This window comes from Nipponia nippon, unplaced genomic scaffold (genome assembly GCF_047370975.1).
Source record: "Nipponia nippon isolate SJK-2023a ecotype South Korea unplaced genomic scaffold, ASM4737097v1 scaffold_1, whole genome shotgun sequence".
NCBI classification, from domain to species: domain Eukaryota; kingdom Metazoa; phylum Chordata; class Aves; order Pelecaniformes; family Threskiornithidae; genus Nipponia; species Nipponia nippon.
The window spans coordinates 125,630,908-125,643,339 of NW_028262290.1; the positions used below are offsets into that span (position 1 = coordinate 125,630,908).

A 12,432-nucleotide genomic window follows, 5' to 3' on the forward strand; every position below is an offset into this window, starting at 1 on the left:
CCTGTCAACCCTCTCTTGACCCTGCCTCTGCGTGTCATCTGCAAACTCGAGAGTGCGCTCTGCCATATCCTCCAGGTCACTGATAAAGACATGAAGCCGGGCAGGTCCAGCACAGACCCCGGCAGTGCTGCATTCATTACGGGCATCCTGCTGGAGGCCTTCCTCCAGGCAGAGCAACTTCATTGTTAAGGATTTCTGGATATTCCCAGGCTGACGCTCCCATGCCAAGTCCTTGAATTCCTGATCTCTGCCACATCTGGCAATACGGGATCTTTTTCGTTACACCAGCGCCTGCGTGACAGCCAGTATATCCCCCTCTGAAGAAATTTAAATAGGCAGAGTAGGAGTTACAGAGTTCCCAAAGGAACTTGTAGGAGTTTACAGTTCCCAAAGACTTGCCAGAGTATGATGCCATAAGCAGGACTCCGATGGCCACCTTCCCTATAAACTACGCCCAAGGCTTTTTTATAGGCTACTTCAGTGCAAAAACATGAACATTTAGAAGGAGGAAGGAAAAGAAAAACAATTCAATGTACCCTCAGTATTTTCTTCTTCCCTTCTCCTTCATGGGATTCCACGTACAGGAGCAGATTGCTATTCCTACTATTCCCTACACTAAGAAAGAAAACCTGCACGATAATACCACTCAAATTCCTGAGATATGTGCTCAAGCCACAATCCAAAAGTTCAGGCCTGACCTGAAGTACACACATATCTTGTTAAAAATGACTGCCACCCATTTTGCACATAAATACAGGCAAACAAAATGGTTTATCAAACATTCTGGTATATTGGCATATATAACATAAAAATGGGCAGTTTATTCTCTGTATAACGTTAAGATCCAAACACAATCTTGCATGCTAAGGAGTCTCACAGCCACTATCAAAATTCCCCTTATGCCACTATGAGTTGATTTTATGGCTATAATGAATAAATGAACCAAAGGCAGTAGAGGAACTGGCCTGAACCAGAAACTCCAATCCTTTACCATTCACATTCTGAAATAATTAGGACATATGTGGGCAAGATTTGTAGGTAGAGGTAATAATCACTTATTAGACCAGCCGATATCATTGAAAAGATAAAAACACTTTCAGATGCTTAGCTTTTGTTCTAACCTCTATGCAACCCAACCCTACACGCACACACTAGTTAACTCCTGTAGAGGGAGAGAAATTCAATGTGTATTTGCTTTTTCTACTCATTGAAATATTTACATCTCCAATACACAGAATTTCCCCAATAAATATCTGCTTAATCAATATTTGCAGCAAGTCATTGTAGTAACACTGAAAATCCACCAAATTTTTTAAAAGGGAAAACCTGGTTAGTGAAGTCTAAGCACAACAAATATTGCTTTTAAAAAGTTACTCCATTTAAACAGTCCTAACAGTTCATACCTTTTAGAAGGGAGATCTTACAAGCGTGGGAGATGCTTAAAATATTTCTTCTGTATATGACAAGTTTCTACTGTGTTTTTGAAATCTATACTATCACAAATTCAAATCACTCAAAACCTAGATAGCATGGAATCTTCAGTTTCATGTTTTATGGGTTGTTTTGGGAAGTTACAGAATGATGGCATTGAACTTCTATAGAGTCAGGGATCATTCCTTTGCTTTACATACAGTAGTAAGATCAGTTAATATTTCTTTGCATTACAGTGAGTCTGAGACACATCAAGAACGGATTGACAAGTACAGCTTAAGTGCTAGATCAAAAACTATATATTCTTCCTCCTAAATCCTAACCCACATCCCTTCCATTCTGAAAACAAAAGGGTACAGAGCTCTCTCCTTTTCTCCCTCTGTTCTAGTTCAACCCAAAATTTCTAATTTCTAATGCCAAGAGCACTAAAATGGTCCTTTTTCAAGCTTTTCCTGTGATGGAGCAAACAAGAACAAAACACCTTTCTGCTTCAGGCGAAAATTGATCAGATGGTACTTTCTATTTATGTTCGAAAGTCACAATTGCTTTTGCAAGCATCTAAGATAAAGAGATGTTTCATTCATGATTATTTTTATACAAAAAGATACAACATATTAACATGATACTGTCCATCATTTGCTCCTCAGCAAGTTGCTTGTGTTTATTCTCCTACTCTGTAGCATCCCAAACTAAAATTAATATATACACCTTACACCTCTTTTGTTGCAACCTTAATTTACCTTGCATTCATGCTGACAGCACATTCATAAACAGCTTCTGTAGAGCAGCTGACACACAATAGCTTGTTCACATGTCACAGCATTCAAAGTTACAATTAAATCATCAGACAACATCCCAGAGAGCCTTGCACTGATAGAGACCTCCAATGTGCAAGCTGGCCTTTGTCTGCACGAGTTATTCCACTGCTCTGGCACTTGTTTCATATCTCCATTGAGTTGGCCTCAGAATCTGACATAGGAGAGGATGTGCCTCATTTCCTTCGCTGACCACAGAGGGTTCACCGCGAGAATATGTGGCCTCTGGCAATAAAACATTTTTTGCAGGGTCGTTTCTGGTATCTCTTTCTTTGGATTTTCTGCCTCAGTACAGTTATGTTTAGCTATGTCAGAGAGGAAAAAGGACTCTAAATTTATATATATATACACACACAGAGTTTATATTTAAACTAATGACATACTGGTTTACTATATATTGGTGAGTGGGGTGATGGCAGAGGGAGAAGCCCTTGCTAGTAATCAAAGCCCTGGGCTGTAAACATGGGACATTTAATTTGCAATGTCAGATCTGATACTCTTTGTTTGGTCTTAAAGAAGTCATTTGACCCTTCTCTTTCTTATATATATATACATACACACATAAAAATATTTTTCCCCTCTATTTTACTAACAGAAAAGAACAAACATAGTTGCCTTCCAGTAATAGTGCAAAGGTTAATGTACCCCTAAATTCAGAAGCATGAAAGTACATTGTGGATTTCAAATATTATTAATTCTCACAGACACATATTCACTACTGTTCCAAGCCTAGGGGGACTGTGTGTCGTTTCCTTCAAGAAACAGTTAAAGTTCTCTAAAGCTAACAGAGAAATGAACATGTCAGAGGATTTCCCAATATGATTAATAGGAAAAGAAGAAAAATAAAGGACTATATGACAATGAGCTATTTTTACCATGTCTACTTTTCTGAAGTACATGCCTCTTTACCCACAAAAGCCAGGTGAGCCAATACTCCATACTAAAGAATATGTTATTTAGAAAATACTAAGAAATGTAATCATTGGCATGTGTTTCAATCTTATGTAAACTGTGACTGAGCAGGAAATCGATCTAAAGACGGTTATATTCACACTGGAGGAAAAGAAATATTCTCACCTCCATACTAGATGCACAATAAATGACAAGGATATTTCTTATAAGAAAAAGCACTCCATATTTTGCTGTCATATTCAACATGCTAAATATCATTCCCAGATTCCTTGAAAATAGTGCTGTGATAAACTTCTCTGAGAAAAAAAGGGAGAAGGGAAGAAAAAGCTCATTTTTACTTTGTTGAATTTCAAACAAATTTAATCCATTACCTATTTGCTACTCCTTAAGTTTGGGACTTCTTTCAACAACGAAAAGAAAAGATTACAACTAAAGTCTTAAAGTTCACAATTCATTGTAGGTACAGATATTTATAAAAAAAATCCAGGACTGGACACAGGTTGACAGATTTTCAACGATCAACCTCAGGAGCCAAGCAAAACAATACATTTATTTGTTGAGCTACTATGTCAGCCAAGAATGGTTACACTTCTCTCAATCCAAAGGTCATGCTAAGATTTGCTACTTAAGAGGTAACAAGATGCCTGCTGTTTTCAAGGACAGCAATTCAATTCCGTGTCTGAACTGTAATTGTGATATGCAGCGAGTTTCTCAATCTTGACATGTTAGGTAAGAAAGGCTGCTATTTAAGGTGATGCCCTCTGGGTGAGGAAAATTGAAGGACCAGTACATTGTATGACATATGCTGTAAGCTATTACACCTGTATAGCAGCTAGTCCTGAAAGCATTAACAGAGAAGGACAGCATGTGATGGCATTCTGCCTTCTCGATGCCATCTATAGCAATGCTAACAGAAGGAACTCCGTATCTTAAAAACAAAATAATCTTACGCAAATATGAATTCAAGTGGTTTCATGTAGCCTCCATAATCAAATCATTTTGGAAAGCAGTAAGCTGCGGGAGCAGTATATTCATACATAAGACATGGTAGCAGTTTACTTTTACACACGCAAAAGGCAGCACACTGCTAAATCTTGATTTATATAAAACCTAATGCTACTGAAAATTCTTTAAATCTAACTGACTATATAAACATACAAATTAAAAGCAGAACAGAAGTATTCCAAATACAGATGCACAAATCTTCATTCTAATCCAAGATATACAGTAGGTATCATAATGTAATCCAAAAATACTGTGACTACAATTCCATATGCATGAAAAAGCTTTCCAAGTGAGAAAACGTGACTTCCAAACTCAGGTTAGAATGCAGTCTGTAGTCTGTGACTTTAGCTCCAGCGCTACATTAACTGGCTGGTGTTCTCTGCTCTAAACAGGAATTAAGGAATCTTGACCAAAGCCGCAACTGCAGCACACTCTGTTGTTTGGGGTTTTTACTGATTTTACCAGAGTTGACTCCTTAAACTATAATGGAGTTATTAGAGGGAATTGCATAGTGAAACACTTAAGTGAAAATTATTGTGACTTTAGAGTAATGCCATACCAACCCACAGAATTCAAAAGCTAGGAAAGAAGAAGTTGCTAAGCATATATTCAGTCTTTTTTCACTAGGACAGCTGAATTACTTCAATTTATTTCAGTTTTTAAAAGATCACTTTTTTAACTTGGTCAAGAACAACATTCCCATTGAAGGAGTATAGCCTTATTCCTGCACTATTATTCATTTTATTCATATTACTATGAAGATATTTTATATAGACAGTTTCTACAATACTTATCACATATTGAGGACTCTATGCCATTTTTTCTTCCTTCATGTTACTCCTCTCCTTTTTATCCTCTACTTTAATTTCTGAGTTTCCTTTCTTGAGGCATTACTGATTTTAATTAAAAAGCAAAGAAACAAAACCTGTAATATGAAAACCTGGCCAGATTAGGAATGTTCACAGAAATGTCATCCCAATTCTAACACAGCGACAAACTACTGAATACTAAGGGAAAAAAAAAGAAGGAAAAAAAAAAAAAAAGGAAAAAATGCTATGATACTATTAAAAAACCCTGCTACTATAAAAACTATATTGCTGTGATCCTTCCACAAAGTGCTATGACAACCAAAAATATTATTTGTTGTGCACATGTCTACAGAACTCTAATAAATCATCTCAGCTTTTAAAATGCATAATCAAAGGCTTTCCTTCAATATTAGTACACATGTGAAACTGGCTTTAGAGTCTAACTGGCAAACGTACTGATGTGAGCAACTGGCATAATTAGTTTCAACAGAACCATAAGCAGATATGATTAAACTTTAAAAGGTTTAAGTAATTTTATCACTGTGAAATGCATGTTGATAAAAGCTCTAAGCTTTGAAGATACAAAGCTTAGATTAACAGACCAATTTCTGACATATCATTATTAATTTTTTAATAGGATAGTGTCCACAGGCCCTTGTCAGAATTGTGGCATCATTACATCAGGCATTGTACAAAGTTCAGAATACATAGACTCTTTTCTAAGGATGTTAAAAACTGGTTTTTATGACCTTAAGAGTCATGACTAGTCCAATATTCCTAATATTTAAAAAAATAACAATAGCAGGAAGCAGTTGAAAGAGAAGGCGGCCAGAAACCATAACGGCTGTGAGGATTAACTACACGAATAACATTATGGTTTGAAGCGAAAGCTGTTGGGTTTTTCTTTCCTTTTAGTCATAGAAGGAAACATGGGCAAGCTTTGCTAGCCATTCTGTAAGTGATATGACTACGTAATCTCCTAATAGTGTCATAGTAGGAATGGGTCTTCAGAAGGCATTTCACCAGGGAAGAAAAAAAGAAGAAAGGCTAGCTGTAAGGAAGGTGCCTATGGCAGAAGAAAAGCATGACAATACCTCACTGCAAAAACAGAAGAGACTTAATTCAAAAAAGTATGTAAATGGTAAGGGACAGATCACACGAAGATAAAGACCTGAATCCTGAACAGACGTACACACACGTTTATATACTGGTATTTACAGACTCCTATTACATGCATATGTTATAAATTATCGCAGTAGGGCCTTGATGCTTCTCCTTCACCACAGCACCACACTGGCACAACTCCAATGGTTTTTCTTGTAGTTTACATGGCCTTGAATTAGCAAAGAAACAGGATCTGGTAATTCTGCATCAGGACAGTCTGCAGAATTGGTCTGTTGTCAGATTATTTTAAAAGTGGTTTTTGACTTCAGTCACTATAATCCCATTTGAATTCTGTTCCCTAGACTAACACCCCTACGCGTACTAATGGAGCAACACTAAGCTGTAAATTCCTTCTGTCTGGTCCAAGCAAGACAATTGTTATCTGGAGATTGACATGGTAGTACAGAATAATTTAAATAGGTATTCTACAAACCCACCTTTCCTCTCAAGCAGAGAAGAGAAGGAAAAGAAATGGGTATTAAAACAGACCACAGTTTAAAGTAATGAAACCAACATGCATTTGTTGTTCACTCAAATATTTCTGACCTGACCATCTGGGAAAAGGAAACGCAGTACTTTACAGCAATAGGTATTACGGTAGTCCTAACATGCTGAGTTACTGAACTGTCTGAAATGTTTATGGTTAATTAACTGTAAGTTACACTGACAAGTTTCAACATCAGTCATACATACACATACAGAGATATATTTTATAAGGCTACAAAACTGTCTGAGTTTTACTAGCAATAAAAAAATGTCAGCTTTTATCATGCAAGCTACTATTAAAACCACGTGAAAGAGCCAATCTGTCAAAGAAAGGAAAAAAGTATACAGGTCTCATTATTGTGACCAGTCTCAAAAGGCTATTACACTGACATAGTAGTGTTATAATAAAACAATAAGAAAATTAATATACTGAGTCAATACATACATCTGATGGTCAGCTGGAAAAAGAGAAAGGAAAATAAACAGCCGGAAAGAACATCATACCTTTTAGCACTAGTTGACAGTTTAGCAGCTGTTTTACTTGATATTTTGCCCTCTTTTTTCTTGGGTTGAACTTGCTCCCTTTCTTGCTCCTGCTGAACACCTTCACGCTGATCTCCATCAGAGCTGCCTCCACTAGTGCTTGGACTATCATCAACTCTCTGCCCCTCTGTAGACATGGCAGATGCTGCACTGAACAAAATACAAACAACAAAAGTTAGCTTTTTCAGAAGAAACTGTCCAATAGTATTTCTTACATGCCTTAAGGAAATAACATACGAGATTTATGTCTTTGTCTCAATACATAATGCTTGTGTTACAGTACTTCAGTAATCTTAGTACTGAAGAGTATTGCCATAAGCATCTTAACAATAATTCAGGAGTTGGTCATTTTAAACCCCATACCAAATAAATAAACAACCCTTACATATATGAAAAGCATAAGTTATTGTAGTTAAGCAGGAAACATAATTCTGCAAGTATAATACCATTCATTGTGAATGATATTTTTCAACTGCTCGGCAACATCATGAGTTAGCTATCTCATCACTATGCCACCGGTTCAAATCTAGCATAGTTTGTTAAAAACTGAGAGCTATTACTATCTTAAGACTCTCTGTTATCCCATATGAAATAAGTCTGTGGGCTTATTCCAACTCTATAATGTGGGTTTCCACATTAGAAAATGCACATCTTGGCATGCTCAATGGAAACACTCACAGAACCAAAAGGCACGAACACAGGAGTGTTTGTATTTACTAAAATGGTATGCTTCTAGAGCAGTAAGCACACTGGTAGAGGATATAAGGAAGTTTTTTCCTGACAAATTCTGTTCAGGCAACATGGAGACAACAAACCTGCCAGAGAACATGAGCAACAAGAAATCTCAGTGTATTTCAGAAGTCAAGTTAATGCTGTATTTGCACAGTTCTGATACTAGTTAGCTATTTTCATTTCTTCCTTCATCTTAGATAGTTTAACAATATGCCGACAGATGAGGAATTACAAGCCCACTGTTACAGCTGTCATGACTTCTCAAACTGTTCTAATGAAGGGCAGATGTCCACTGAATTAGCATACATGGTGGCAATGACTGTTAGAAAATTTTACAAAAAAAAAAAACCGCAAACCCAGAAGGTCTTTCCTTTAAACCTATAGTTTATATACCTATTTTATACATCCTCCTCTAGAGATTTTAATAAAAGAACCACCTTCAAAGCACACAGGCCCAAACGTTACTTGCTTACACCCACGCAATCCCCATGTATCTGGGTGGTTTTCTGATCGAATCTGTCTGAATCAAGAATTTGCTCTTTCATACACAAAGGGTTTTAAATTGCTGTGAACTTCGACTTGCTTTTCCTCTTACCTATGTACAGACACCATGACAATTAAGAACAAAACTATTCACCTTGACTATTATACATTTTAATACTCTCTCAAGGGAGAATAATGAGATTGCAGGCTCAGATTCAACCATGCTCACTCACTGGATTAAACAAAGTTCATCTCCCTGCACATATTTATGGAAAGAGACAGCAAAGGAAAAGTAAAGTAACATTAATGCCAACAGGGTTATGTTGAAAAGGATGCTTTTTAAAAAGGCCTTAGGTGTTCTAGTTATAGCTGCATGTAAGAAAATAAATCTACTCCTATTCTGCAAAAGCCTTACCAAGATCTAATTCTATCAAACAGTACACACCGTGGAGTGGAAGAACTAATCTTTTCAGGCATTATTGACACGATCCAACTAACTTCAGGAGGAATTAGATCTTTTTTGTCTAATTTATGAAGCTATACTGAAAAGGAAATCTGTAAGTATGGCATCCCTTCAAAATGTTTAGATGCTAAAAGAATTAGCAAGTAATAGCAAATGATGGATATGAGACTAGGTTTCCCTTAATCACCTTATGCCACATTTTGGATTTTATTATGGAAAACAATATTTTATAAATATATTTTCCTATATAAGTTTATGTAAAAACACACCACCTAGCCTGTTCATTGAAGTAACTGAAATAATGCATAGTTTGCATCCTAAAATTAAAATACAAAAAATGTTTGTTCTTAGAGAACAATTTTTCCTACGGTACAGCTACAACATTATATTTAACATAATTCATATATTTCCACAGATTAATGTTTAGATATTTACACCCTGGTTGTCAGATTTTAAGATAAAAGCAACAGAAGAATTATAGGTAATAAAACACAAAAGTATCATATTCTGACAAGTCAAAATATGCATTTAATAACTATAATGCAATTTTGATAGTAGGTATCCATTTTCTTTGCTTCTGCATACAGCTAAAATACAATCTCATCTTTTTTTATAAGACTTTTGATGGCCTTTATTTACTCTAGATTTTAGTTCTGATCTTTGCTTAATACATCTAATTTTAAAGAGAAAAATTCTCTTCACGATGTACATAGGCTTTAACACTGCAGGCCAGAAAGTTAAAAGCATATTCAATAAAGCCTATATGTATAGGACATCTGCTGTGAATAATCTTGGCTATAAATATTACTATTATCCAAAAACAACTGTATTCACTTCGTAAGTTCAGGTTACTATCCAGCAGACAAACACTGTAACAGTAGCCCAGAGCATATAATTACTGTAACATGTAATGCCAGCATTTACAACAGGAAAATGTTTAAATCTGTCATTTGATGTCTGGCTAGTTTCTTGGGTTTTTTTCCTCTCTCCTTCTCTCCCTATTCCCCATTCTGACATCCAGGCAGTTCTTTCCATGCCCTCTCCTCATGATATCTGCAATTTTAGGAATTTTGCATAGTTCAAGGGATGCTCAATATCGCAGTAAAAGTGTGTTTTAAAGGGCCTGAAGTTAGACACTTCAAATGTGGTCACACTTAAAAGACAAACAAACACATGAACAAGTAAGAGAAGGAAAAAAAAAAATGAACCGAGGGGATGACACTGTTAGGAAAACATTTTGCTGCCACGAACACAGACAGAGAAATACAAGATACTCCTTGAATCTGGACAGCCATGAGTGTGTTTGTGACTGTACACGGAGTGAAAGGAAAGACACGCGATGTCCAGGTCCCCGGCTGCCAGCCTATTCTACATTCAGACGAGGGTTGCTAACCTCCCTGCTGTTGTGCTGAGAAAAATGAGCAGAGGGGACAGAGGAAGGAGTGAAAGGGGACTTAAAAGTCTCTTCCTTAACATGAGATGATTCAGCAGAGATACAGATTGCAAGTGTAACTACAACTACCAAGCTTAAGTGAAGAGTGTCCAAAAGATCCTGCTTCTGTCATATATATCCACTGGCACCTTCTCCTCCCTCCTCAAAAGGAAAAAAAAAAAAACAAACCACCACCACAACAAAAAAAACCAACCGCCACCACCCCTCAAAAAAAAAAAAAAATCCAGCAGTCAGGGACAGAGAGATCCTGGCAATGTGCAGATGGGTCCCAAGGGCGGCAGAGCTAGTGATGATGTCTTTCTAAAGCGGTCTTAATTTCCTACAAGCCAAGATAAATTGAATATTTCTGCAGGGTCCACGAAGAGCAGCAACAGCAGCAGCCGCCTTACTTCATCTTCATTAGAAACCGTAAAGGGCAAAAGGACCAAAACATCACAGGAGGGGACACAGAAGGAGCCGGGCAGGGTCCGCCTCAGAGGGGCGCCGGGAGGGACGGGACGGCAGCCCCGGGCTCCCACGGCCCCACCGCCGCGGGTGGGCACAGACGCGACTCGCCCGCCTCCCCCCGCCCGTCGGGGAGACCCACAGCCTGCGGCACCGGGGGGGGGGGGGGGGGCATGGGCACCCCCAAACCCCACGGGCACCGCGCACCATCCCCCCGGCCGGGCAGGCGGCGGCCGGGCCGGGGTGAGAAGTAGGAGACAGCCGGGGAGAGGAGGAGGAGGAGGAGACTGCGAGAGGAAGACGTCGGGGGCACATGAGGGAAGGGAGGGGGCTGGGTGCGGGGCTCCTCGGGGCGCTCCGGGGGGGTGGGGGGTAGTGCCCCCCCCAGGGCCTCCAGCCCGCGGCGCCCACCGCTGCGGGGGGTGGTGGAGATGGGGCACCCCGGGAGGCTCGGTCATGGGGGCGTGGGGGGGGGCAGGGGGTACCCCCGCGCCGGAGCGACCCAGGGGCGCAGCGAGTGCCGCGGGGGGCCGGCACGGAGCGGGGCCGGGGTGGGGGGGGGGAAGCGGGGGTGGCCGCTGCTCCCGCCCGCAGCGGGACAAGCAGGACAAATGGACACGGAAGAGTTGTTGAAGGGGTGTGGGGGTGCTGAGGAGCAATGGAGGCTGGAGCGATGGCCGGAGGATGGATGGATGGATGGAGCCGGGCGGGAGCGGTGGGAGAGATGCCGAGGTGGCGGGGGGGGCGGACGGGACTGTTGCTAATAAAAGGCACGGCCGGGATGGGGGGGGGGGGGCATGGGGTACCAGGCAGCGCCGGGGGGATGCGGAGGGGGAGGGGAAATGAAGGATAAAGGTAGAGACCGAGGGTCGGGCGGGGGGGGCTGCCGTGAGGGAGGGATGGCGGGGCCGGGGGGGTGGGAGCCCGGCGGGGGGAGGGGAGGCAGACGGGGACCTAAGCCGGGGCAGAGGTGCGCCTCGGGGGGGCCGCTGCTACCTGCAGGCCAGCGCAGGTCTCTCTCTCTCGCTGGCGCCGGGCGCAGGCTGCGGGACAATCCGACGCGGTCGCCCCGACTCCGGCCGGGCGCGGGGCTCTGAAGGGGCTGCAGCCGCTCACTGAGTCATGAGCCCGCTCCCACGCGCTCCTCGCCCTCTTCTTTCTTTCCCCTTTCCCCCCGCTCTCCCGAGCAGCAGCAGCGACTGCTGCTGCTTCTCCCACCGCCGCCGCCGCTCCTGCCCCCGCCGCCCGAAGAGAAGTGAAGCCGCTGCCGCGCGCGCGCGCGCGTCCCCGCCGCCGCCGCCTCCGCGCGCGCGCGCGCGCGCGCCCCCGCCCGCCCGCGCGGCCAGCCAGCGCCGCGCGCGCGCGCGCCCGCCAGCCAATTAGCTCGGGCGCTCGCGGTCCGCCGAGGGAGGGGCGGGGTGGGCGGGCGCGCGCGCGCGGTTTGAGCGGGGGAGGGAGGGGGAAGTGACAGGCGGGCGGGCGGAATGGGGCGCGGGCGCGTGCCCGCGGGGGACGTTGGAGGGCGCGCGCCGCCGGGCCGGGCCAGGGCGGGGGGAGGGGGAAGAGGCGGCGGCGGGAGCGCGCGTTAAAGGGAAGCGCGGGGGGGCGGGGCGGGGTCAGCAGGGCCGAGTAGGAAGGAGGAGGGAGGGGAGGGGAGGGGAGGGGAGGGGAGGGGAGGGGAGGGGAGTGGGG

General features: G+C 42.3%; 1 protein-coding gene across 2 annotated transcripts in view; it reads right to left on the reverse strand.

Annotated features, from left to right (window-relative positions):
- Positions 1–11,977, reverse strand: part of LOC104013899 (ubiquitin-conjugating enzyme E2 E2) — a 223,543-nt gene extending 211,566 nt beyond the window's left edge. Inside the window, exons 1-2 of one of the 2 annotated variants that reach the window (XM_087746339.1) lie at positions 11,737–11,977; positions 7,127–7,310 (exon numbers count right to left, since the gene is read on the reverse strand). In XM_087746339.1, the coding sequence (XP_087602465.1) occupies positions 7,127–7,302 (176 nt within the window). In that variant the 5' untranslated portion in view covers positions 7,303–7,310; positions 11,737–11,977. Of the gene's footprint in view, positions 1–7,126; positions 7,316–11,736 lie in introns of both variants that reach the window. The other variant, XM_087746262.1, reaches the window with a different exon arrangement.
- Positions 11,978–12,432: the final 455 nt, after the last annotated feature.